We start from the raw sequence: 27,282 nt of genomic DNA on the forward strand, positions 1-27,282 counted from the left end.
GGCAGAGAAAACAATGAGGGAAATTTTCAGAGGAATAGAGGGTAAGAGTCATTTAAATTTTAGCCTGGGTGCTTGTAGCAATTTTCATATGTGTTACTATGTCATATGCCACCCAGGAATTACCAATGATAATATGAGGTAAGAATGTGGTAAAAAAATAAAAATATATTTTCCCATATGCTGTTTTTCAGCATTACCTCTAGGTAAAATACAGCAGAACAGCTGGTGTATTTTTAAAAGGAAAATTGTATTAACAGTTTTTCTATCTCCTATAAGATATGAAAGAGACACAATGAAATTTGTCAGTAAAAGCTTTAGGAATATCTGCACAGGTACATTTACATTCGTTACATTCAGTTTGATAACACGTAGTTTCAATACAAATGCTATTAGAGAACTCAAATTTCAGACATGGTCATATATATATGCTATTTGAAATTCTTTTATCTAGATACAGATCTTGATAGTGAATTTCTTGATGAAAGGTGTGCAGCTAGCTTGTCCCGGAACTCATGAAGATAATTATATTGCTGAAAAAAGTAAAGATACACTGAAATACATTGTAGAAAGCTAATTGCCAGAGTAGTCATGATACTAGTTGGAATCAGGAATCAAAATAATGGTAAAAATGATTCTACATCCTTTTGGGTAAGGAGGTATTTACATCTTGGGGAAGTTTTATCTTTCAGTGAAGCTACGTACAGGGCTTCCCTCATGGCTCAGTGGTAAAGAATCCACTTACAATGCAGAAGACCTGAGGTCGATCTCTAGGTCAGGAAGATCCCCTGGAGGAGGGCATGGGAACCCACTCCAGTTTTCTTGCCTTGGAAATCCCGGCCAGAGCAGCCTGGAGGGCTACAGTCCCTGGGGTTGCAAAGAGTTGGGCATGACTTAGTGACTAAACAACAACAAAAGCTATATATAGTGTGAAAAACTTGCTTTAAAAATCTCTAAAAATTAGCAGGTGTCATGAAATACAGATGAGCATTTTACGTCTGTAAAATCGTTTCTCTCTTTACTGGCAGGAGCAAATAAGATTAAAAATAACACATGAAGTGAAAGTGAAAGTCGATCAGTTGTGTCCAACTCTTTGCGACCCCGTGGAATTCTTTAGACCAGAATACTGGAGTGGGTAGCTGTTCCCTTCTCCAGGGGATCTTCCCAACCCAGGGATCGAAACCAGGTCTCGTATTCTATTTCTAATGCATTTTCTCCTGGGGAGTAAGTCCACAGGGAAGGGCACTGTCTGTAGCAATTAACAGTATATTCAAGAAAAATCTATTTCTTGGTTTACAGAAGCCTTAGTTGTCTGCTTTTTGTGATGATAAAATCATTTTGGAACAATTTTCATAATAGAAAATACTGAAATAAAATTACTAATCTTATCAGATAAGCAAAATAGATTCTTTAATTAATTCATTTGGAATTTTTAACAGCTGCCCGGAGGATATTCTTACCCTGCCCAAAATCTCATTTTGTATTACTATTGAGAAGTTGGGTTTGCATACTGCTAACTTAACTTATATCAGCATAGAGATGGAAAAACCATGTTTGCCCCAGAATGCTGAGGTGAAAAATAGCCCATATCAATGTGGGCTTAAGATTAAAGATGCAGAACACTCATATACACACACATATACATATATTTGTCCATGTAATTTGTTCTTGTCAAAGAGACACTTGGGAACATCTTAAATTTGAGGCATCATTTGATTTTAACAGGTGACAAGAGGGAGCTTCTGTTTTCAGAACCTGCTCCTCTGACTTAGTCCTAAAGCTGAGACCAGGCAACTGGGAAAGGAAGGCAAGTTAGCATTGTTGTTCTGTTGCTAAGTCGTGTCCAACTCTGCAACCCCATGAACTGCTGCATGCCATGCTTCTCTGTCCATAACTATCTCCCTGAGTTTCCTCAAACTCATGTCCATTGAATCAGTGATGCCATCCAACTATCTCATCCTCTGTGACCCCCTTCTCTTGCCCTCAATTTTTCCCAGCATCAGTCTTTTCCAGTGAGCCAGCTCTTCTCATCAGGTGGCTGAAGGTTGGCTTCAGCATCACCCCTTCCAATGAATATTCAGGGTTGATTTCCTTTAGGATTGACTGGTCCAAGGGACTCTCAAGAGTCTTCTCCAGCACCACAGTTTGAAAGTGTTAATTCTTTGGCACTCAGCCTTTTTTATGGTCCAACTCTCACATCCATTCCTGACTACTGGAAAAACCATAGCTTTGACTATACAGACCTTTGTCGGCAAAGTGATGTCTCTGCTTTTTAAAACCCTGTCACTGCTAAGTTTTCCAAAGTTTTAAAACGCTGTGTCTAGGTTTGACATAGCTATTCTTCCAAAGAGCAAGCATCTTTTAATTTCGTGACTGCAGTCACCATCTGCATTGATTTTGGAGCCCAAGAAAATGAAATCTGACACTGTTTCCACATTTTCCCCATCTATTTGCCAAGAAGTGATAGGCTCTCTTACACCTTCATCAAAAGACTTTAGTTTCTCTTCACTTTCTGCCATTAAAGTGGTATAACCTGCATATCTGAGGTTGCTGATATTTCTCCTGGCAATCTTGATTCCAGTTTGTGATTCATCTAGCCCAGCATTTTGCATGATGTACTCTGCATATAAGTTAAATAAGCAGGGTGACGATATACAGCCTTGATGTACTCCTTTCCCAATTTGGAAACAGTCTGTTGTTCCATGTCTACTTCTAACTTGCTTCTTTTCAGCATACAGGTTCTCAGGAGGAAGGTAAGGTGGCCTGGTATTCCCATCTCTAAGAATTTTCCATAGCTTGTTGTGATCCACAGTCAAAGGCTTTAGCATTGTCAGTGAAGCAGATGGTTTTTTTTTTTTTTTTTTTGAATTCTCTTGCTTTTTCTATGATCCAGTAGTATGTTGGAGATATGATCTCTGGTTCCTCTGCTGTTTCTAAATCCAGCTTGTACATCTGGAGGTTCTGGGTTCACATACTGCTGAAGCCTAGCTTGAAGGGTTTTAAGTAAAATCTTGCTGACATGTGAGATGAGTGCAATTGTATGGTAATTTGAACATTCTTTGGCATTGCTTTTCTTTGGGATTGAAATGAAAACTGACCTTTCCAGTCCTGTGGCCACTGCTGAGTTTTAAAAATTTGCTGGCATAATAAGTGCAGCAGTTTATAACAGCATCATCTTTTAAAGCTCAGCTGGGATTCCATTACCTCCACTAGTTTTGTCTGTAGTAATGCTTCCTAAGATCCATTTGACTTCACACTGCAGGATGTCTGGTTCTAGGTGGGCACACCATTGTGGTTATCTGGGTCATTACTATCTTTTTTGTGTAGTTCTGTGTATTCTTGCCACCTCTTCTTAATATCTTCTGCTTCTGTTAGGTCCATACCGTTTCTGTCCTTTATTGTGCCCATCTTTGAATGAAATATTCCCTTGGTAACTCCAATTTTTCTTAAAGAGATCTCTAGTCTTCCCATTCTATTGTTTTCTGCTATTTCTTTTCATTGGTTACTTAAGAAGGCTTTCTTATCTCTCCTTGCTATTTTCTGGAACTCTGCATTCAGTTGGGTGTATTTTTCTGTTGGCATTACAGATCTACAAATCAGTAATATCCTTGGGGCACTGCTACTCAGTGTTTTTGGTTTTAAAGAGAAAGTAATGGAAAGATGTCACTTTGGTTAGTCACAGCAAAGGATAACTAGAATGACTTTACATTTTTTTTCTATTAGTCATTCATCTGTGTTTGCTAAATGTTTAATGATATCATAAGAGGATTTTCATGAGCTACTTTAAGGTCAAAAGTCTACCCAGGAAACTACCAATTTTATAGTAAAAATTGCCTCATTTTTCCAGGTGACAAGAATTCATTCCCAGAACTGAACGGGCAAAAACTGAAAAGGAATCCTGGAAGAATAAACTGGAAAGTTGATAATTTTTCATTATTTTGTTTGGAAAAGCTGAACTTATTTAAATGTAAATTTAAAAAGTCAAAATAAAAACAGGTGATACATGGATAATAGGATGCTTTGGATTTTCATGGCCCCTTTGAGGACGTGTGGCACTGTGACAGTTTGTCCCTAACCACAGCCTCATGAGAACAGTCACCCTTCTTACTTTTATGGTCTGTATTGCTCCAGATCCTCTCAGGTCCCTCAGGCTGTCGATGGCTTGCTGTGGTGATACTGTGTCAGACAGGTATAGGAGGAGACAAGCAGCTACTGATAGAACATGAGAGAAAAAGCATATATTATGTATATTATAAACTGATGATGGGGTACAACAATTCATGTTTAGTTTAGACTTCTGTTGTGCAGAAGACGGAGTTTGCTATAATTGTTTGAAATGAATTAAAAGACTAAGACTTTAGTGTGTGTTTTTGACAGTTAAATTATGATTTTAAATGACTGCAGTTGAATTAAAATTTAACACTGGCTTCATTCTTTTTTATTAAAACTGCTTTATTGAGTGATTAAAATTCATATCCCACCATTCATCAAAAGTATATAGTTTAGTGGATTTTAGTGCAGCCCTTGCCACAGTTTCAGAATATTTTCATTACCTCAGGAAGAAACCCTGTACCCTTTTGTTATCATCCCCCTATCACTCATCATCCTGTTACCCCTCCTGTAAGCAACATTTAATCTACTTTCTCTTTTTATGGATTTGCCTGTTCTAGACATTTCAAATAAATGGAATCATATGTTGTCTTTTGTGATTGACTTCTTTCACTTAGCATTATGTGTTCAAGATATTTACATATGGTGGCATGTACTTCATTCCTTTTTTATGCTGCTGCTGCTGCTGCTAAGTCACTTCAGTCATGTCCGACTCTGTGCGACCCCATAGACGGCAGCCTACCAGGCTCCGCCGTCCCTGGGATTCTCCAGGCAAGAACACTGGAGTGGGTTGTCATTTCCTTCTCCAGTGCATGAAAGTGAAAAGTGAAAGTGAAGTCGCTCAGTCGTGTCTGACTCTTCGCAACCCCATGGACTGCAGCCTACCAGGCTCCTCTGTCCATGGGATTTTCCAGGCAAGAGTACTGGAATGGGGTGCCATCGCCTTCTCTGGCCAATAGGTTTATGAATACCTAAACTGATAATTTACTCATTATAATGGGAAATAGGATTATCATCGTATGAGGGCAAAACAAAAATATGGTCAAATTCTAGAAACATGATTTCAGATAATGAGGGGGACAAGTTAGAAAATAATGACCACTGGCTAACAGGAAGGGTCAGAATCACTCATTTTGTCATATTCTACATAAAAAATTAGCATCTTCTGCTTTCCCTCTTCAGGAAGTACCACACTGAAAGGTTTGAGTGAGTGAGTGAAGGAGAAGGAAATGGCAACCCACTCCAGTATTCTTGCCTGGAGAATCCCATGGACGGAGAATCCTTTTTTATAGCTGAATAATATTCCATTGTACGGCTATACATTTTGTTTATCCATTTGTCAGTTGATGTGGACATTTAGGCTTTTCCATTTTTTGGCTGTCATAAATAATATGGCTCTAAATGTTTGTAAGTTTTGTGTGAACATGTTTTTATTTCTTTTGGCTATATACATAGGAGTGAAATTGCTGGGTCGGACAGTAACTCGATGGGTAAGGAGGAGGAGGGACTGCCTGGCTATTTTCCAAAGCAGCTGCACCATTTTTCATTCCAAGCAGCAGAGTAGTAAGTTTCCAGTTGGCTCTACACCCTTGTCAACTCTTGCTTTCCATTTTTTGGATAATAGCCATCCTAATGGGTGTTAGGTGGTATCTCATTGTGGTTTTGATTTGCATTTCTCTGATGACTAAGACGCTGAGCATTTTCCTGTGTGCTAATTAGTGATTTGTGTATTTTGTTTGGAGAAATGTCTGCTCATATCCTTTGCCCAGTTTTTAACTGTGGTGTCTGTCTTTTTATTGAGTTGTAGGATTCATGGGGTCACAAAGAGTCGGACACGACTGAGTGACTGAACTGAACTGAACTGAGGAGTTCTTTATGTAGTCTAGGTAAGTCCCTTATCAGATACATGGTTTGCAAATATTTTCTCCCATTCTGTGGGTTGTCTTTCATCCTGATAGTATCTTTACACAAAAGTTTGTAATTTTGATACTGTCCAACACTAAAAGGAATAATTGTTACTCCCACTGTGTTATTTCATTAGCTATTTTTCCAACATACTTGTTAACATATTAACTAAGGTTTTTATGCCATGTTACCCATGGATATTTAGAAGTTACTGTATCATAATACCTGCATAGGGAAGATATTAGAAAATAAAACATAAGAAGGCAGGTGCTAAGACATAAAAATTGTTTTCCAGAATCCTCTAAAACAATGCTGAAAATACCTCCCACTCCACTCTCACCCAAGATTTCTAAGGAACACTAAATGTAGGGCCTTAAGTAATCCTTTGGGTCTTAGTAGACATATATTATGTTTTGTCTGACTTTCATACAAAGTGAGCATATGGCCCAGAAAAATGAGTTTTCCTACTTTGAGGTAAAAAACAAAAACTGAATAATGGAAATTCATTTCTTACCAAGACAAGATCTCCCAAGTCCTCCATAACAGCTGAAAGGGAAATAAAGTTTTGAAGTTTGTATATTTTTATTCCATCCCAACAATTATAATCAGAGACTTGCTCTTTCTGCCTTCTATTTCTAGTCTAATGCCTAGCACAGTGCCTTGCACCCACGGAGATTAATAAGTATCTTGGAATGAATCAGTCAAGAGCAAAGTATGCTTATGTATTTGCTGGGAGGTATTCTGTATACCTCAAAGGGCCAAGGAAAGCAAAACCTTTTTATTGACTTCTTGCAACATCTGGTAGTTCAGCTGGTGAAGAATCCACCTGCAGTGTGGAAGACCTGGTTTGATCCCTGGGTTGAGAAGATCACCTGGAGAAGGGAACAGCTATCCACTCGAGTATTCTGGCCTAGAGAATTCTATGGGGTCACAGAGTCATGAGCCACCTTCACTTTCAACATCTGAGGAGTGTAACATGTTACTAAATTGATAGAAATCAGACTAGTTTTACCAACTGCCTCTTGATTTTTCTCTAAATAAAACCTGAGTAGTTGTGAGACAAATCCATGTAAATAACTCTGCAGTCATGTACTACGAGTACAGAGGTAGTGTATCCTATAGGTTTAGAGCTTGGGCTCTGGAGCCCCACGGCCTGGGGCTGAGAATCACGACTCACTTAGTAGATGTGTCAGCCTAAGTTATTTAACCTCTCTGGGCCTCAGGCTTTTCACCTATATGATGGGGGCAGCAACAGTATCTATGTTATAGTGAGGATTGAATGGGTAACATTTGTAAAGCTTACAACAGAGCTTGGCACAGAGTAAGAAATAAATGAACATTAGCTGCTATTATGTAGCATTGTGAAGAAATGAGCAGTTCTATATAACTGGATTTTCTAGGAAAATGAGGATCAATTCTTAAAGCAATGAAAACATTCACTTTAATCAGTTTCAAAGATCCTAAAAAAGTGTATTAGACACTTCCTGACTTTTCTAAGAGAGTGTACTGATTCCATTTAGGTGCTGGCAACTCATCAAGTACATCAGTTGCAGTGGTGTATACATAGACAGAACTGTAGATAGGTGTCTTGTGACAGGATGTGAGACGGGATCAAACAGGTACTGACCCCTGGGTAACTGATGAACTTGCTTTTTACAGTGCCCTGGCTATAGGCCTGTTTCAGAGATGAGGCTCTACTGTATACAGACAGAAAGAGACTATTTCAGTGGCTTTCTGTAAGATTAAAATGTACCACTTATATCTCTTGCTGCCTTTATCTTTCCTCCTCTGTTTGGTTGATTCCTACTTATCCTTCAAAATCTAGCTCAAATTTCAACTTCTGAAGTGCCTCTGTCCCCCCACAGAAACTACTGCCATCTTGTGTACTGTGGCATATACATCTGTTTGAGTATTATTACACTTTTGTGATAGCGTTGTTAGCTGTGGTTTCTTTGAGGGTGGAACTGCATCTCAGAGTATGTGCTTTGTATTCATAATATTTCGTATACAATGCTTCATACACTGGGTTGAACTGTGTCCCTGAAAAGATATGTACCTAATCCCTGGTACGATGAATGTGACCTAACATTTTTGTTAGTTGCTCAGTCGTGTCTGACTTTTTGTGACCCCATGGTCTGTAGCCTGGCAGGCTCCTCTGTCTATGGAATTCTCCAGGCAAGAATACTGGAGTGGGTTGCTGTTCCCTTCTCCAGGGGATCTTCCTGACCCAACGATTGAACCTTGGGTGTCCTGTATTGCAGGCGGATTCTTTACTGTCTGAGTCACCAAGGAAGCCCAATCCACTCTGAGTGGTGTCCTTCTAAGAGGAAACTCCATATGAAAACACAGACACGGTCTGTCAAGTGATGACAGAGTCAGGGAGTGGAGTGATGCAGTTACAAGCCAGGATATGCCAAGGATTGCCGGCCACTACCAGAAGGTAGGAACAAGGCAGGAAGGGATCTACCCAGGCTTTACAAAGGAGCAAGAAGCCCCAGGACAGCAGTCAGGCAGCACAGATAGAAAACAGAACAGGAAAAAAAGTTTACCGGATGCTGTTTCTGAGGAATAAACTCCAGAGCTGTCTAGCAATGTCAGCACTCAAGGATGGGAGAATGAATAGAAAATCTTTGTCTGAACAAACATTAGTCACTGTAGGGACACTTTTGAAAAGTTTAGGATAATGAAAATTTCTAGTCATCAGATGCTTTATTTTATGGGAGCCCGAAGCATTCGACATAAGCAAGACTGCCCATTCACCTTTCCATCCTGTTTGTGTTCAAACATCAGAGCATTTGGTTTGCTGGAACCTGCTAGAGTAGAATTTGTTAAGCTTCTCTAAATTGAGCTAGTTTGATTTCTAGTAATATTTTGGCAGAAACTTTCAAAGATTTGGAGGGAAAAAAAAAAATCACAGAATTTGTTTCAAAAATGGGTCCCAAAATTGTAAATTATTTTTTCACCAACTCCATGAATCTAATGCTATTTTACTTAGACTTATCAGCAAATTTATCATAGATAACTGTATTTATTCTAAAATTGTGTTTCTACAATTAGTACTAGATGAGAGGTGATGTTTTTCTATAGAGTAAGTTTGGAAACTAGGATATAAAATGACTTCTAGTTCTTTCTCCCCTGCTTTACAGTTCTCTACATCAGGATTTAGTTTGGTGATAAACAGAAGTGTGTTCCCAAAGACCTCTGTACTAGGTTGGTTTGTTTTTAAAAACATAAACTATTGGTGTGAAGCCCCAAAACTCTTGATCTAAGGCAAGAGAAGCTGGCTGGGCTTGCTCTTTCAATAGGTGCCCTGAGACTATGTTATTTGGTATAGTTTATATACTTTCTAGCCCATAGTAGTGACCTTAGAGCTTTTGAGGTATCACACTACTTAATGTCCTGTGTGGCTCCAGAAAGGATTACACAGACTAAGATATCAAAAAAGAAAAAAAAAATACAATCACAAAGAAGGACTAGTTTTCTCTCTGTAGCTGGTTCCCCTCTGCTTTGTGGGGCTCACCTCTGGCATAACTACGTTACTTTCCATGACACCACTTTGAGTCTTTGCAGTATTACTGTCTACTGCTGATTGTTGCTGTCTTCCTTTCTTGAAGCTTTTTTCTTCTCTCCCTTTTTTCTCCCTTAATTCATTTTGTTTTATTTTAAACTTTGATACCAGTAGCTTATGTACAACTACTGACAAAAATTGCGAGTCTCTTTTCTCTTCCTTAAAGGTAGCAAATTCATATCATCAAATAAAATTTTCAAGTCCTGTTTTTAGGATTGCTCATGGGTTAGGGATGATTCCTTTGCTGCTAATGTTTTAAAAAATTGACTTTCTTGCTGCTGGAAGAAAGTAACTGAAAGGTCGACTGATAGTTAAGGTGTTGTTATATAATAAGAATGACACCTTGACCTTTTTGGGAAGGATAGTATCCCCAAATTATGAGTAAAGGTCTAAGGCAAAAGGAAAAGGAAAAAAAAAAAAAAGCCTGTTCTAAAAAGCCTAGTCTAAAAATTTCCCAATCTACTCATTCATTGTCCTTACTCTTCAAAAATCATCATGGCAAATACCTGAGTGCTTGCTCTGTGCCAGGCATTGTGCAGGACTTTTCAAGTGTTACCTCCTTTAAATCTTTGCAATGAAATATAAGGTAGGCAATAAGTGCATACAGATGCAATAATTTGACAAATCATTTTTGACTGGGACATTTCTCACGTATTATATGGAGAAAAGGAGAACGTACTGTATTAAGGTTTTTCGGTTATTTTTAAGGCAAACTTCAAGCTCCTCCATAATTTCACAGCAGCTGGTGATGTCAGGAGTCCCTCCATCTGGAATTGGATGGTGATGAGTGATAATTCCATACTGATGGTAGAGATCCAAAAGGTTTGGAACTCTGTATTTTGATAGTTCCCCTCTGGTGCAGAAAACAAATATGTCTTGTATACCACAGCTCTTTAGTTCTTCTGCCAATAGACCGAGATACACAAGGACACACATGGACAAAACAGTATAAATTTAAATACAGTCAGGAGGGAAAATATGAAGTTAAGTCCCTTAAGCTGAACAAATTAAGTAAATAACAAATGATGACCTGTTAACTTTGAAGTGCTTATTGATAACCTAAAACAATGATGATCTGTCTTCAAACTAGGGTGAAAAGTAACTACACACAAATAGGAATTAGAAACATCTGAACCAAAACATGATTAAAATGAGATCTGACTTTATAAGTCAAAATACCTTTTATTGGATTTTGAAATGTCAGTTGTATTGCTGCTTTGAAAAATAATTTTTATAATAAATACTGCTTTAAATTTTAAAACATCTAATATTTCAAAATAGGAAGGAATGAGAGCACATTTTCCCTGTTTTCTTCTCACCAAATCAACCTTGTTTGCTATGTTTAAAACTATTTTGTTTCACCCTAAGCACCGTATATAAAATCTCCAGCATAGCCATGGTGCCTGAGCTCTTGTAGTCTCTCTTATATTTGCACTGTACCACACAATTATGCATTTAATTTTATGAACTAGGGTTTCAAGGAAATAAAAGCATTAGCTGTATGAAAATTATATGACCTAGTGAGTTTCAGGGTAATGATATGAACCAAGCAACAGTCATTCTGAACAGCAACGTGTAGCAACCAAGCTACACGTCATTCTATTTACTGGAGCTTCCTCATGGCAATATTCACCACAGAGCATTTGGTTCATAATGAATAATTCTGGCTCATCTGATTCCTCTTTTTCTCTCCCCGCCAACCAAATCCAAGGACATTTAGATATTTTAAGTACAAAGTACTTTTATCATGAAATGCTAAACCTGTACTTGAATTATGGCTAGTCCATTTGAGATGTATTGTAAATGTAAAATACATATATGATTTCAAAGACCAAGTACAGAACAAAAAACCCCCTATCTCAATAATTTGTTTTATACTGAAAACCCACTGAAATGAGTTAAGGTTACCTGTTTTTACTTTTTTAACGTGGCCCCTAGAAAATGTCAAAGTGCATATACGGCTTCTATTTGTGGTTCCCAGGATGTTTCTAAGGACAGCTGTTCTAGATAATACTGTTATGCTTTTGTACTTGTAAAAGGGTTTAACATGTAGTTGCCATACTTAACCATTTTTAGGAGAGTAGATAATTTCCTATTTCCCTCCTGTACACATTGAATAATTTCTATTATTTACGTTGGATTAGTAGATTTCAACTTTCCCAGAAAGGACTCTGAGGAAGGACAGGAAGTGCTGCTAGGAGAGTCTACATCTCCCCCTTCAAACACTGTTATCTGTTTTGTATGTTGGATTCCATTGATTTCATTGGAAGAAAAAAAGTTTTGGTAAAAAAACTGGAAACTCCTTTCACAGAAGAGACCAAATGAATAGGGCTTTCCAGAGTGTGCAAGATTATTTCTTGAACCAATGATTTAAATGTTATTTTGCTCATGACATAAATGATTGTTCTCCAAATGGAAATTGCCTACCAAGGTGGATATCTCTAGAGCAGAAAATCTTTACAAATACTGCAAGGGTCAACTAATCTATTAGTCTTTTAAGTCTTTTTTGGGAGGTAAATTAAAGAAAGTATATTAGCAAATTGATATGCTAGGATAACAAGGAAAGAACTTTGAGATTTATAAAATCTATAGTAATCAAAATCAAACAATATATACATTTTTGCTTTGGTTTATTATAAGGACATTGGTAGGTCAAGTAAGCTTGAGATATTCCAGGTCAACCAGAAAAAAATATTTTGAAAATCTAAATTTGTTAGTATCATGCAATTTATAAATGCCAAATCAGGGTAGATTATCAGTGTATTGTAGGATTATTAAACTTCAGGCTATGAATATCTTTGGACATGTGGAGATCAGATCCTATTCCATCTTTTCTACCTATACCCTGGTTCTATAAATTTTCTGTCTGGGATAGACAATTTAATACTACCTCTGGGTTCCCAACTCAGGCTTAATTTCCAATACAGTCTGCAAAGGACAGTATGTTCAAAGTTCTAGGCATTGCAATTCCAGTTTTCTATTACATTACTTTTCTCCCTCCAACTTATACATTCTAACCTCAAAAACAGTTTATATGCACAAAATGACAACAATTAGTGAAAAACAGCACCATGTTTAGTACATGATAGTTCTCTTTGCTCTTCACAAATACATCTTCATATATTAGAATAAGTCTATAGTTTGAAACTTAATGAAATACTGAACATTTCTGTGAAAATTCAGAAGAGACTACAGTTTGTTCTTTATGACAAAGAGACTTTCAGTATTATTTTTTAAAAACCTGTTAAGATGGTTTTCTCATATTACACCTACCTGTATCTTTTTGGATATTTCTTCTAACATCTTTAAATTTGCAACCTGTAAGTAATGACAAGGCAAGTCAAAGAGTCAGTTTTTGGCCATAAATAACAAGTATATTTAAACACATATATAGCTACTGTAGAAAATCATTATGCATGATCATTTATATGCACCAATTCCATTTGGAATGTGAATTTCAATTTCTTATATTCTTAGGAATATAATTCCAGGGATTCAGACTTCTGTAACAAGAACCTGGCTGTAGTCTTTAGCCTCATGTTGTACTCCCATGTTACATTTAAGATAGGTGAATCAGAAATATAGACCTGTGAATGTGGGGTTGGAGGGCTGAAGAAGAGATGTATGTTCCTTTATCAAAAGCCCACCAACAGGGTTTCCAGAACTGAGTTCCTATGCTGACAGTCTGTGAAATTCTCTTACTCCTCAGTACAGAGAATGATGTGCTAGCTGACACAAAAATTGTTTCTAATAGATGAGTAGTGTCACCTACCTGGAAGAGCACATAAACCAAGAAACTGAGAACAATTCACTCGTGACAGGGGTAGCCTGAAAGGAAGAAAACCTTATCAAGTTCAATTTAAAGTCATAGATGGACATTTACACAAACGTGTGCTGGGCCCTGAACAGAGGTGTTTTAAAGTTTTATAGCAGTCACAAAACAAAAATTCACAGTTAAGTATCAATGTGTTCGCCATAAAAAGGCTTGGAAAGACTAGGAGTTTTAAAATAGGGACTTATCATTTGCTTTGTTGAATTTAAGTCTTAAAAGTGGCAAACTTATTTAAACTAACTTAAACATAGTAATGCCAAGATTACCTACAGCTAGTATAAAGTGTACTTAAATTACCCTGCCGTATGTTACTGAGATATTTTGTATTAGTAACCTTAGGTAATAAGCTGAAAATGAGCATTTTGACAATTTCATCTCCAGATTTCTGTATAGGACTTCCTTAAACAAATACAATTTCATAGAATAAAAACCACAGGCCACCTATTCTTTGTTTAATGGATTTTGGATAAAATGAAATAATTTCAAGAAATCCTATTCCCAGTTTGCAGTACTCAGGGACAAAGGAGGCAGAGGCTTACCTTGTCTGCAAAAGAGATGAGTTTAGAGGAAAAGAGGGAGTATCATATAAATACTACCTGACTGAAAATTAGATAAGTTTTTGAGTCTAAAGGGGGTTTAGAAAGGGAAATGAAAAGTAATTGCTATTTGATGGCAGAATAAAATAACTATAGGGCCAACACTTTTCCCGCTTGATTAGAGAGATTATTACCTTTACAAGGATAAGAGGAAGCATTTGATTGCTGGTTGTAGAGAATCTGATGTAAGTCACTGCTAAGATTTAGAAGCTGATTTTCTATAAAAACATTTGCTTTGTTATTGTATCTATGGTAATATGGCTTTTATCTTAAACAGGATCTGCTGGTAGATACACTACTGTGGCAAGTAGTTCTAGGATTTGAATAAAGGATGACATAGAATATCTCATTCTATATTTCATACACTATTCCTTTGTCATGAAAGAATAAGAAGGTTTTGGTACTAAATGGGAGGTCATTGCAATCTTAACTCATATCTATTATGGTTTTCTCAATGAATAAGGAAGGAACTCCTACCACTCCCACCTCCCCCCTTCCAAAAAATCTTATTCTGTCATAGATATAAAAAGAATTATATAATCATAAGAAGAAAATCATTTACAATATATAGACTAAATTATACAAAGATTATGATGTACACCTCAAATATTTTAGCTCATTAACTCTCAGAAATGTTAACATACCATGATATCTGAATTGGAGTCTGTTCATCTTCAATAGGCTCTTCATCTGATGAGTCAAACTCACTTGTTTGCATTGAACTAGGCTTCAAAAGAAATCAATTATGTTAAATAACTATAAAGAATATTTGCATATAGTTTTAGCAAAACTGAGCCTTGCTTAAACACACACTGAGGCATATTTACAATTTATTCAAACTGGAATATCAGAGATCAGTAATATCAATAATAAACTATTGCTGTTTACCATCCTATTAATAATTACAGGACTATGCAGTGGAAAGAGTGTTACAGTGGGAACCAAGAAGCCTGTTGTCTGGTCTTGACTCTGCCAGTTACTGTATAAGCTCAGACAAGTGATGTCAGTTTCTACTGGATCTCAGTTTTCCAAAACTATAAAGTGAGGATATTTATTTTTCACAAACACTTCTTGGACACTTTCATTTGCCAAGCTTTGGAGATGCAAAGATCCATAAACTAAATAGCCTGCCTTCAGTATAGTTGGCGAGACAATGTGTACATAGATTCAAAAAAGTTAGAAGTGCTAAAATGGAAGCATGAACTATGACCTTCAGAGCAGAGAAGCTAGTGACTGCTTAGGGAGTTGGAGAAAGCTTCACATAGGAGAGACCCATTAGTTGGATTTTGATGGAAGAGCAGGAGGTTTTCAGGCTGATAGAGAAGTTAAGGCAATTAAGACAAAACACTAAAACCACATATGCTTGTGTACAGTATAGTCCCTCAGCATCCGAGTGGGGACTGGTTGGTTCCAGGAGCAACCCCCCTCACCCATACACACTCCATGGGTTCCAAAATCCCCTGATGGTCAGTTCAGTTCAGTCGCTCAGTCGTGTCCGACTCTTTGCAACCCCATGAATCACAGCACGCCAGGCCTCCCTGTCCATCACCAACTCCCGGAGTCTACTCAAACTCATGTCCATTGAGTCGGTGATGCCATCCAGCCATCTCATCCTCTGTCGTCCCCTTCTCCTCTTGCCCCCAATCCCTCCCAGCATCAGAGTCTTCCAATGAGTCAACTCTTCACATGAGGTGGCCAAAGTATTGGAGTTTCAGCTTTAGCATCAGTCCTTCCAATGAACACCCAGGACTGATCTCCTTTAGAATGGACTGGTTGGATCTCCTTGCAGTCCAAGGGACTCTCAAGAGTCTTCTCCAACACCACAATTCAAAAGATCAATTCTTTGGTGCTCAGCTTTCTTCACAGTCCAACTCTCACATCCATACATGACCACTGGAAAAACCATAGCCTTGACTAGACGGACCTTTGTTGGCAAAGTAATGTCTCTGCTTTTTAATATGCTATCTAGGTTGGTCATAACTCTCCGTGATGGTCAAGTCCCTTACAAAAAAAACCAAAATGGTACAGTTGTTCCTCTGCATCTGTGGATACTGAGGGCCAGCTGTATTCAGGAATTGTGACATCAGAGCAGAGGAGAGGAAGCTAAAGAAGTAGCTTTCTCATTTCTCTAAAGATAACCCCCATACAGCCTAGTAGTTTGATTGGGGAGCAGGGTGGGAAGTATAGATGCAATAACTTGCCCCTAACTTTGTGAATGACCGAACTAGAGAGATTGAGATGGACTTTGTGTGCTAATCTAAGAAGTCAAAACTCAATCGTATGAGAAGAATTTCTATATGGAAGATTTGTGTTACAAGGCCAATAAAAAAACCACACCTTTCTTCTACTTCCTAGTTGGAGCCAATTGAAGGATGAGACACTAGAGAGGTATGGAGATCAATATGTCAGTTTTATTATGGAGGGTCAGATGGAGGATGCGGCTTTAAAGCTGAGGTCAAGTGGGCTTGTCAATTCTTCACTTCAGAATTGGACTTATCCACTCAGGCACCAGCAGTGATGGACAATTCAGCTCCCCTCCCCCACCCTGTGGCAGACAGCACCCTAGAAAGTACTCTCTGTGAAGAGAAGGGAAGGAAAGAATGAGTTCCTTGAGTTCAGCTCCTCCCAAACAGGAATCAGATCATTCACTCTCCCCCTCCTGGGGACAAGTGACAGCTGATGTCCTTCCACGTTGAAACACAGGGATTAGCAAATATAACCGCTTAATGTCTTTTCTAGCTCTGAAGCTATATTCTGTAATGGTCTTGTTTGTTACTACAAGATCACGTTACAGAGTCAATTTAGGCTGTGGATTTGAGTTGCTTTGGATCTATCTGTATTGTTATTGTCAAGTCAACGCAAAGGGAGACCCTTCAGGGGGTTGTCAACGATGGTGGTAGGTGATGTGAGTCAGGTGGTGTTTCTGGTCCTTAAGCCTGCTTTTTCTTTCTTTCTCTTTAAGGCAATTCTGGTGATTTGCGTTTCAATTTGTGTGGCCCCTTCACTCAGGCTTTCCCACCCAGGTTTACAAATCCTAACAGAGCTGGACGTTTCTGCTTCCTTGAGCCCAGAGATTCTGAACGCCAGGGAAAGGGAAGCAGTGCTTGGTGGCCCTGTGGCATGGTGACAGTCGTGACACACCCGCAAGCGGGGTTTGTTAATCATCTTTCATAAAGTTTTCCCCGTCAGCGGTGAGGACTGCTTCTCAGGGGGCCCAGGCAGCCCGGGATATGCTTTGGAACTGGGGTATCGGGCTGAATGATGCACGGAGACACAAGCTCTCTACGCCTCAGTTTCCTTCTTAAAATGGGACTCAGCCCTTTCTGGCAGGGATGTCGCCGAGGCTTAGGAGACCCTGTATGCGACAGCTCACAGCCCTCAACAGGCGCGTAGCGAATGTCCGTCTTCCCCTGGCCAGCCACCTACCCTGTTCCTTTGCTGTCATCCTCGCAGGTCCGGGGATAGCGCCGCCTCCCCTAGCCTGGACAGTTACTGAGAGAGTTGTGCGGCAGCCAGGCCCGGGCTGTCCCCAGGCTCAAGAACTGGCCTCAGGACCGCTCCCATTCCTGCGGCTCCGTTCCTCCAATCCCCGGCCCCACTCACCGGCTTCATTGCGGGCCACCCCACGTCCAGATCGGCCACCACCTCCCTTAGGCAGCACCGGTATCTCAGCCTCCGCCCCGAGCCGAGCCAGCCCTTCTACTCAGCTCATTGGTACATCCTGCTGTGAGGTGGGGCGAGGCGTCTTCTTGAAACCAATCGGACCCCCACTTCCTGTTTCTTACTCTGCCCCCGGGCGCCCTGGCTCGGCCTCTAACCGCTCATTGGTTCGTAGGAGGCCTTTGAAAGACGCGCGGGAGGAGAGCCCTGCTGAGCGTTGATTGGCTGGGAGGGCTCTCTTCCCGCCGGTTGGAAGCGTAGAGGGGGCTGGGAAAGGGGCGGAGCGATATCGTTTAAAGGCAGCCCAGGCGCAGTGAACATGTTGGAAAGTGAGGCTTGGTAAAGTTCTAAGGTGGTACCGAGTACGGAATTTTGTTTGTTTTCTTAATTTTTTTAAAACTTATTTTCTAAGGGCATGGTGGGGAGCATTGGCCTGAGGCACCTTGTGAAAACACACCACATCCTATAGACTTTATAATTATGGCATGTCTCGTCTGTGGGGTCGCACAAGGTCGGACACGACTGAGGCGACTTAGCAGCAGCAGCAGCAGTCCTACAAATACTGTGGAAATTGCCCAAACCCAGAATATAAACATACTTTTGTATGTTTGATATTTTATGTTCCTTAGCATTCCAGGATATAGACAGGTTAAGATGTAGATCAACCTTCCTGTTCATGAAATATGAATGAAATAGTATGTTATGAAGGGGAGATTAAAAGTCTCCAGATGGTTTAAGTGTCAGTTTTTCTAAATAATTGGCTCTAATTTTTAAAAAAATATGTTCGATTATTCTCTCTCCCATTCTCCAGTCCCCATTTAGTTGGCTGTGGGGAAGAAGACCTTCCTGGAGCAGTATTACCGGCAGATCTGACAAAAACATGCAGAACTTTCAGCGGCCTGACTCATGGAAACCAGTGGGAAGAGAGCTATTGAGAAGAATTCTTTAGTAAAGAAGGTAGCACAGTTTGACTTAGAGACTGGATTAGGGTTCTCCAGGGAGGGGGGATAGGATATAAAGAGATTTATATTAAGGAATTGGCTCTCACAACTGTGGAGGCTTGGCAAGTCAAAAGCTGATGGGAGATGCTAGGGGGGATGGAGACTCGGGAAAACGTTGTGGTTGTAGTTCAGAGGCAGTCTGCTGTAGAACCAGGACTAGCTGATGCTGCAAACCCCATTTGCTGCAAAATGTTTACTTACCTTCTTGTTCAGAGTTTCAGTTGATTGGATGAGGACCGTCAACACTATAGAGCAGAATCTGCTTTCCTCAAAGGTCACCAATTTAAATGTTAACCTCATCCAAAAACGCCATCACAGAAACATCTTGAATACATTTTGAGCAGCTATTTAGGCACAATAACCTATCCAAGTTAACACATAAAATTAGCCATCACAAATAGGTTGAACTTGAGTCATTCATTTATTCAGTAAATATTTATTGGGCACCCAGGTCCTATTCAAGGTACAAAGTATACTTGAGTGAACTAAACAAAGTCCTTGATGTTATGGGGGCTCACATGCTATTGGGGAAGACTGTCAGGTTGTGATATATGCTATGAAGAAAAAACAAGTGGAGTCTGATGAGGATGCTAGATAGAAAAGTCAGGGAAGGCATTTTTGAGATGTTACTTGAAAAACCCAAATGAAGAGAGAGAGTGAACCATATGAATATTTAGAGGGTGAGTTTTCAGTCTGTCTGAAGAGTGAGGAGGTGCAAAGACCCTGGGGTGGGAATGTGTTGCTGCTGCTGCTGCTGTTGCTAAGTCGCTTCAGTTGTGTCTGACTCTGTGCGACCCCATAGACGGCAGCCCACCAGGCTCCCCCGTCCCTGGGATTCCCCAAGCAAGAACACTGGAGTGGGTTGCCATTTCCTTCTCCAATGCATGAAAGTGCAAAGTGAAAGTGAAGTCGCTCAGTCGTGTCCAACCCTTAGCGACCCCATGGACTGCAGCCTACCAGGCTCCTCCGTCCATGGGATTTTCCAGGCAAGAGTACTAGAGTGGGGTGCCGTATCCTTCTCCGGGGAATGTGTTGGGTGTGCTCAAAAACAGCAAGAAGACGAGTATGGGAGAAGCTGATTGAGTGAGGCAGGCAATTAAGCAGAGCCTTGTGGGAGGCTTAAGAGCCTCTTTTCTGAAGCATTCTGAGAGTGTTCAAGGAAAGATTGGGACCTGGGTTTCAGGTACTTTCAGGGTGGGCTTTAGGATATTTGGACTCCTTCATTCCCTAATGCTCACCTTCTTTCCACTTCTCCCAGTGTTGTCTCCACAGATCTCTTTAATCTTCAACATCAGACATTTCTCAGAACTTATCCACCCCTCCCACACCCTTCAGTTCAGTTCAGTCGCTCAGTCGTGTCCGACTCTTTGCGACCCCATGAATTGCAGCACGCCAGGCCTCCCTGTCCATCACCATCTCCCGGAGTTCACTCAGACTCACGTCCATCGAGTCCGTGATGCCATCCAGCCATTTCATCCTCGGTCATCCCCTTCTCCTCCTGCCCCCAATCCTTCCCAGCATCAGAATCTTTTCCAGTGAGTCAACTCTTCACATGAGGTGGCCAAAGTACTGGAGTTTCAGCTTTAGCATCATTCTTTCCAAAGAAATCCCAGGGTTGATCTCCTTCAGAATGGACTGGTTGGATCTCCTTGCAGTCCAAGGGACTCTCAAGAGTCTTCTCCAACACCCCACAGTTCAAAAGGATCAATTCTTCAGCGCTCAGCCTTCTTCACAGTCCAACTCTCACATCCATACATGACCACAGGAAAAATCATAGCCTTGACTAGCTGGACTTTAGTTGGCAAAGTAATGCCTCTGCTTTTGAATATGCTATCTAGGTTGGTCATAACTTTTCTTCCAAGGAGTAAGCGTCTTTTAATTTCATGGCTGCAATCACCATCTGCAGTGATTTTGGAGCCCCCAAAAATAAAGTCTGACACTGTTTCCACTGTTTCCCCATCTATTTCCCATGAAGTGATGGGACCAGATGCCATTAACCTCATTTTCTGAATTTTGAGCTTTAGGCCAACTGTTTCACTCTCCTCTTTCACTTTCATCAAGAGGCTTTTTAGTTTCTCTTCACTTTCTGCCATAAGGGTGGTGTCATCTGTATATCTGAGGTTATTGATATTTCTCCCGGCAATCTTAATTCCAGTTTGTGTTTCTTCCAGTCCAGCTTTTCTCATGATGTACTCTGCATAGAAGTTAAATAAGCAGGGTGACAATATACAGCCTTGACGTACACCTTTTCCTATTTGGAACCAGTCTGTTGTTCCATGTCCAGTTCTAACTGTTGCTTCCTGACCTGCATACAGATTTCTCAAGAGGCAGGTCAGGTGGTCTGGTATTCCCATCTCTTTCAGAATTTTCCATAGTTTATTGTGATCCACACAGTCAAAGGCTTTGGCATAGTCAGTAAAACAGAAATAGATGTTTTACTGGAATTCTCTTGCTTTTTCCATGATCCAGCGGATGTTGGCAATTTGATCTCTGGTTCCTCTGCCTTTTCTAAAACCAGCTTGAACATCAGGAAGTTCATGGTTCACGTATTGCTGAAGCCTGGCTTGGAGAATTTTGAGCATTACTTTACTAGCATGTGAGGTGAGTGCAATTGTGTGGTAGTTTGAGCATTCTTTTGCATTGCCTTTCTTTGGAATTGGAATGAAAAGTGACCTTTTCCAGTCCTGTGGCCACTGCTGAGTTTTCCAAATTTGCTGGCACATTGAGGTCAGCACTTTCACAGCATCATCTTTCAGGATTTGAAAGAGCTCAACTGGAATTCCATCACCTCCACTAGCTTTGTTCATAGTGATGCTTTCTAAGGCCCACTTGACTTCACTTTCCAAGATGTCTGGCTCTAGATTAGTGATCACATCATCATGATTATCTGGGTCGTGGAATTAGTGAAACCCCAGTCCTTTTGATCATGAAGAGACATGCAAATTCTGCCACGTGTGGCCTCTGCTGGATATGAACATATTCTCAATCTGTTCTAGCTCTGCTGATTCTCCAAGAGGAGAGGATGAGCTCCAGTCGCATGGTAGGAAGAGGGCTACCTACTGAAGGGCTGAAGTAAACTGGGAGTGTTTCAATTTCTGTTTGTTCTTTTCACCAGCAGAGCCAGTCTAGGGTTTCTCTTTACCCAAACACATCTCACTTCTGTGATGTAGGGTTTTCTTTTTTTCCCTTTTTTCTAGTCCAGAGTCTGTAGACTATAGCCCATGAACCAAATCTCACAGGGCTGTTTTTATAAATAAAGTTTTATAAAATCACAGACACACTCATTGTTTTAAGTATTGTCCATGGCTACTTTTGCACTACTATGGTAAAGTTGAGTAGTTGCTACAGGAACTGAATGGCCTGAAAAGCCTAAAATATTTACCCTCTGGTCCTTTATAGATAATATTTGCCCACCTGAGATATAGTCTATGACATGTTGTTTTGTTCAGTTGCCAAGTCGTGTCCTACTCTTCATGACCCCATGGACTGCAGCACACCAGTCCTCCCTGTCCCTCAGCATCTTGTGGAGTTTGCTGAAGTTCATGTCCATTGCATCGGTGATGCCATCCAACCATCTCATCCTCTGTCACCCTCTTCTCCTTCTGTCCTCAATCTTTCCCAACATCAGGGTTTTTCCAGTGAGTTAGCTCTTTGCATCAGGTGGCCAAAGTATTGGAGCTTCAGCTTCAGCATCTGTCCATCCAGTGAGTATTCAGTATTTATTTCCTTTAAGATTGACTGGTTTGATCTCCTTGCTGTCCAAGAGACTCTCAAGAATCTTCTCCAACACCACAGTTCAAAAGCATCAATTCTTTGGTGCTCTGCCTTCTTTACGGTCCAGCTCTCACAACCATACACAACCACCGGAAAGACCATAGTGCTGACTATGCAGACTTTTGTTGGCAAAGTGATGTCTTTGTTTTTTAACACACTGTCTAGGTTTGTTATAGTTTTCCTGCCAAGAAGCATTTGTCTTCTAATTTCTTGGCTGCAGTCACCATCGGCAGTGATTTTAGAGTCCAAGAAGAGGAAATCTGTCACTGCTTCCACCTTTCCCCCCTTCTATTTGCCATGAAGTGATGGGACCAGATGTCATGATCAACTCCCTCTGTTTCATTACTATGCTAAAGCCTTTGACTGTGTGGATCATAACAAACTGTAGAAAACTTTTAAGAGACAGGAATACCAGACCATCTTACCTGTCTCCTGAGAAACCTGTATGCCAGTCAAGAAGCAACAGTTAGAACCCTGTATGGAGCGACTGACTGGTTCAGAATTGAGAAAGGAGTTCAACAAGGCTGTTTATTGTCACCATATTTATTTAACTTATACGTAGAGCACATCATGAGAAATGCCAGGCTGGATGAGTTACAAGCTGGAATCAAGATTGCTGGGAGAGGTATCATCAACCTCAGATATGTGGATGATACCACTCTAAAGGCAAAAAGTGAAGAGCAACTAAAGAACCTCTTGATGAGGGTGAAGGAGGAGAGTGGAAAAGCCAGCCTAAAACTAAATATTAAAAAAAGAACTAAGATAGTCTATGAGAGGAATGTAGATTCCTGTAACATGATTTTAACTCTGCTTCTTGCAAAGAAAGAGTCCTGGTCTCATGCTAAACCATTCTCCTCTGCTCAGCTAGGTCCCTTCATTATGGAGGGTCCCACATAAACTGACAAGGTCTCTGGTTGAGCTATATGGTTAAATGGCATTGTAGGAAACCTAGTTTCTCTCTAATCCCCAAGATTCTCCCTGAAGAGGATAAGTGGGAGCTGAAGTTCAGCTTGCTACACCTGCAGTCGTCAGTTAATTTTTTGGTGTGTGATTCATGACTATTAACAGAAATGTATGTGGTCAAAACAATGTAGAAGATTTATCCAAACTATCAGAGAGAATAGTGTTAACATATGTTCATACACAGATGAGTATTTTTAGAAAAGCTCAAAGAGAAATGAAACATGATTACCGTCAGAGATTACACTTGGGTGTGTTAATATGTTTTATACATAAATCCATATTTTAAAAGTTCAGTACAGTTCAGGCACTCAGTCGTGTCTGACTCTTTGCGACCCCATGAATCACAGCATGCCAGGCCTCCCTGTCCATCACCATCTCCCGGAGTTCACTCAGACTCATGTCCATCAAGTCCGTGATGCCATCCAGCCATCTCATCCTCTGTCGTCCCCTTCTCCTCCTGCCCCCAACCCCTCCCAGCATCAGAATCTTTTCCAATGAGTCAACTCTTCACATGAGGTGGCCAAAGTACTGGAGTTTCAGCTTTAGCATCATTCCTTCCAAAGAAATCCCAGGACTGATCTCCTTTAGAATGGACTGGTTGGATCTCCTTGCAGTCCAAGGGACTCTCAAGAGTCTTCTCCAACACCACAGTTCAAAAGCATCAATTCTTTGGCGCTCAGCCTTCTTCACGGTCCAACTCTCACATCCATACATGACCACAGGAAAAACCATAGCCTTGACTAGCCGGACTTTAGTTGGCAAAGTAATGCCTCTGCTTTTGAGTATACTGTCTAGGTTGGTCATAACTTTTCTTCCAAGGAGTAAGCGTCTTTTAATTTCATGGCTGCAGTCACCATCTGCAGTGATTTTGGAGCCCCCAAAATAAAGTCTGACACTGTTTCCACTGTTTCCCCATCTATTTCCCATGAAGTGATGGGACCGGATGCCATGATCTTCGTTTTCTGAATGTTGAGCTTTAAGCCAACTTTTTCATTCTCCTCTTTCACTTTCATCAAGAGGCTTTTGAGTTCCTCTTCACTTTCTGCCATAAGGGTGGTGTCATCTGCATATCTGAGGTTATTGATATTTCTCCCGGCAATCTTGATTCCAGCTTGTGTTTCTTCCAACGATAATGGATTTGACACATAGTTAACACACATTTGACATGTGTGTTAGGGAGAGATCTTAGAGTTGACTGCAACTTGGAGAGAACATACTTCCCCATTCTTGACATTTCAAGTTTAAAAATTTCCCTTGTGATGACCATAGGGTACTGTTTATAACATCTATAGTAGGCATATTTTGTTTTCCCATTGCTTCTCCCTTTGGTAAGTTGCTCCTGTCTCATTTCATGTGGTTTTATTGGACATGTGACTGGGATTGATCCATGCTGCTGCTGCTGCTAAGTCACTTCAGTTGTGTACAACTCTGAGCGACCCCATAGACGGCAGCCCACTAGGCTCTTCTGTCTCTGGGATTCTCCAGGCAAGAATACTGGAGTGAGTTGCCATTTCCTTCTCCAATGCATGAAAATGAAAAGCGAAAGTGAAGTTGCTCAGTCGTGCCCAACTCTTAGCGACCTCATGGACTGGAGCCTAATGTACCCAATTCCCTGCTTTTGAAATGTGCTGGAGAAGACTCTTGAGAGTCCCTTGGACTGCAAAGAGATCAAACCAGTCAATCCTAAAGGAAATCAACCCTGAACAGTCATTGGAAGGACTGATGCTGAAGCTAAAACTCCAATACTTGGCCACCTGATGCGAAGAGCTGCCTCAATGGAAAAGACCCTGATACTGGGAAAGATTGAGGGCAAGAGAAGAAGAAGGCGACAGAGAATGAGATGGTTGGATGGCATCACAGACTCAATGGATACGAGTTTGAGTAAACTGCAGGAGATAGTGAAGTACAGGAAAGCCTGGTGTGCTGCAGTCCATGGGGCTGCAAAAAGTCAGACACAACTTAGTGACTGAAAAACCTCTCGTTACAGTTAATGGTTCAAGGAAGGCATGTGACCCAAACTGGAGGATACTTCCTTGTCTTGTGCACTTTGGTTACTGGTATTCTTATTTTCTTCTTTACTTTTCTAAGGTCTCTGTTTTACCCCAGAATGATACTGGGTTCTAACTAACACTGGATAACAGGAGTAGGTTGTAAAGCATATTTAAAATATTATTTAAATTTCAAAATGCTGTTGCATTTTATAATGGGAATGGATACAACAATTTCACTCATTCCACAGACTCTTCTGCACTGTGACTTTGTCATTCTCCATCACCAAGTGGAGTATAATACTCTTCATTTTACATATAGGCTGGCCTTGGGGACCTGCTTGACTAGTAGAATGTACCAAAGTGATAAATGATAAGCTTGATAAAATTGCAACTTTGTTTATCCAGCACCCAAATCAGCAAACAAAATATTCAGTTCAGTTCAGTTCAGTTGTTCAGTCGTGTCCTACTCTTTGCGACCCCATGAATTGCAGCACACCAGGCCTCCCTGTCCATCACCAACTCCCAGAGTTTACTCAAACTCATGTCCATCGAGTCAGTGATGCCATCCAGCCATCTCATCCTCGGTCGTCCCCTTCTCCTCCTGCCCCCAATCCCTCCCAGCATCAGAAGTCTCCTTTGTGTCCCTGTCCACTAACAACTTCGAAGGTCACCTCTGGTTTGACTTCTTAGACTATTCCTTAATCTTTCTTCCTTGCAAATTGTATACCAATGGCATCTTTTGTGTCTAGCTTCTGTTGCTTAACTTTGTGAGATTTACTCATGTTATGGTATTCGATTATAGTTATTCATTCTCATTAAAAGATGCTCTTTCGAAGAAAAGTTATGACAACCCTAGACAGCATATTAAAAAGCAGAGACATCACTTTGCCAACAAAGGTCCATATAGTCAAAGCTATAGTTTTTCCAGTAGTCATGTACAGATGTGAGAGTTGGACCATAAAGAAGGCTGAGCGCTGAAGAATTGACGCTTTTGAACTGTGGTGTTGGAGAAGACTTTCGAGAGTCCTTTGGACTGTAAAGAGATCAAATCAGTCAATCTTAAAGGAAATCAACCCTGAATATTTATTGGAAGGACTGATGCTGAAGCTGAAGCTCCAATACTTTGGCCACTTGATGCGAAGAGCTGACTCATTTGAAAAGACCCTGATGCTGGAAAGACTGAGGGCAGGAGGAGAAGGGGATGACAGAGGACGGGATGGTTGGATGACATCATCCACTCAGTGGACATGAGTTTCAGCAAATTCTGGGATACGGTGAAGGACAGGGAAGCCAGGGGTACTGCAGTCCATGAGGTCGCAGGGAGTTGAACATGACTGAGCAACTGAACAACAACTGTTGATAGACACTGGGTAGTTTCCAGGGCTGCAGTATTATAAATAGGGCTGCTATAAACATCCTTGTTCATGTCTTTTGGTAAACATATGTACATATTGCTGTTGAATGTGTAATAGGAGTAGAAGCACATATGTTCATCCTTATTCAGTATGGCTAAATAGTTTTGCCAAGAGGTGGTATCACTTCACACTTCCACAAGCTGTGTTAGAATTTTAGGTCAACATTTTGGCCAACATGTAGTATTGCCTCTCTTTTTCATTTTAGCTGTTCAGTGGGTACTAATTTCAAATTTTTGAAAGACTAATACTAATTGGTTAAATATCAGAGAGTATCAGTAGATGCCATTCTTTAAGAGGTAGAAAAATTTCCATAAATTTCAGAAAATGTTGGAAAGTGTTTCTGTATTATGTGTTCATTACCATGTGTAAATATTTTGTGCATTATTTTATAAATATCCTCATCATTTCAATGTATAAATTTTGGGGGTACATGGCTACTTTAGACCATAAAACTATGATGTGAACTGAGT

At 40.3% G+C, this 27,282-nt stretch overlaps 1 protein-coding gene across 2 annotated transcripts; it reads right to left on the minus strand.

The window, feature by feature from the left end:
• Positions 1 to 443: 443 nt before the first annotated feature.
• On the minus strand, positions 444 to 17,678 carry CDKN3 (cyclin dependent kinase inhibitor 3). 2 transcript variants are annotated; one of them, XM_068965415.1, is made up of 8 exons: positions 17,612 to 17,678; positions 14,653 to 14,735; positions 13,353 to 13,408; positions 12,854 to 12,898; positions 10,260 to 10,482; positions 6,527 to 6,558; positions 4,106 to 4,209; positions 444 to 530 (listed from the first exon to the last, which is right to left on the minus strand). In XM_068965415.1, exons 1-8 carry the CDS (start codon positions 17,618 to 17,620, stop codon positions 444 to 446), a joined length of 639 nt encoding a protein of 212 aa, XP_068821516.1. In that variant the 5' UTR covers positions 17,621 to 17,678. The 2 variants fall into 2 exon arrangements, with proteins under 2 accessions (XP_068821516.1, XP_068821517.1); XM_068965416.1 differs by lacking the exon at positions 13,353 to 13,408 and having other exon boundaries at positions 14,717 to 14,735; positions 17,612 to 17,620.
• Between the last annotated feature and the right edge of the window lie 9,604 nt (positions 17,679 to 27,282).

Source organism: Capricornis sumatraensis, chromosome 2, assembly GCF_032405125.1.
Source record: "Capricornis sumatraensis isolate serow.1 chromosome 2, serow.2, whole genome shotgun sequence".
Classification (NCBI taxonomy): domain Eukaryota; kingdom Metazoa; phylum Chordata; class Mammalia; order Artiodactyla; family Bovidae; genus Capricornis; species Capricornis sumatraensis.

Bases quoted from the DNA above. Each gene is read 5' to 3' on its own strand.
- CDKN3 (XM_068965415.1), bottom strand. The intron at 12,899-13,352 runs GTAGGTGACACT...CATTACTTACAG, and splicing joins TGGTTTATGTGCTCTTCCAG to GTTGCAAATTTAAAGATGTT. The intron at 6,559-10,259 runs GTACGTTCTCCT...TTTCCCTTTCAG, and splicing joins AACCGAAAAACCTTAATACA to CTGTTATGGAGGACTTGGGA.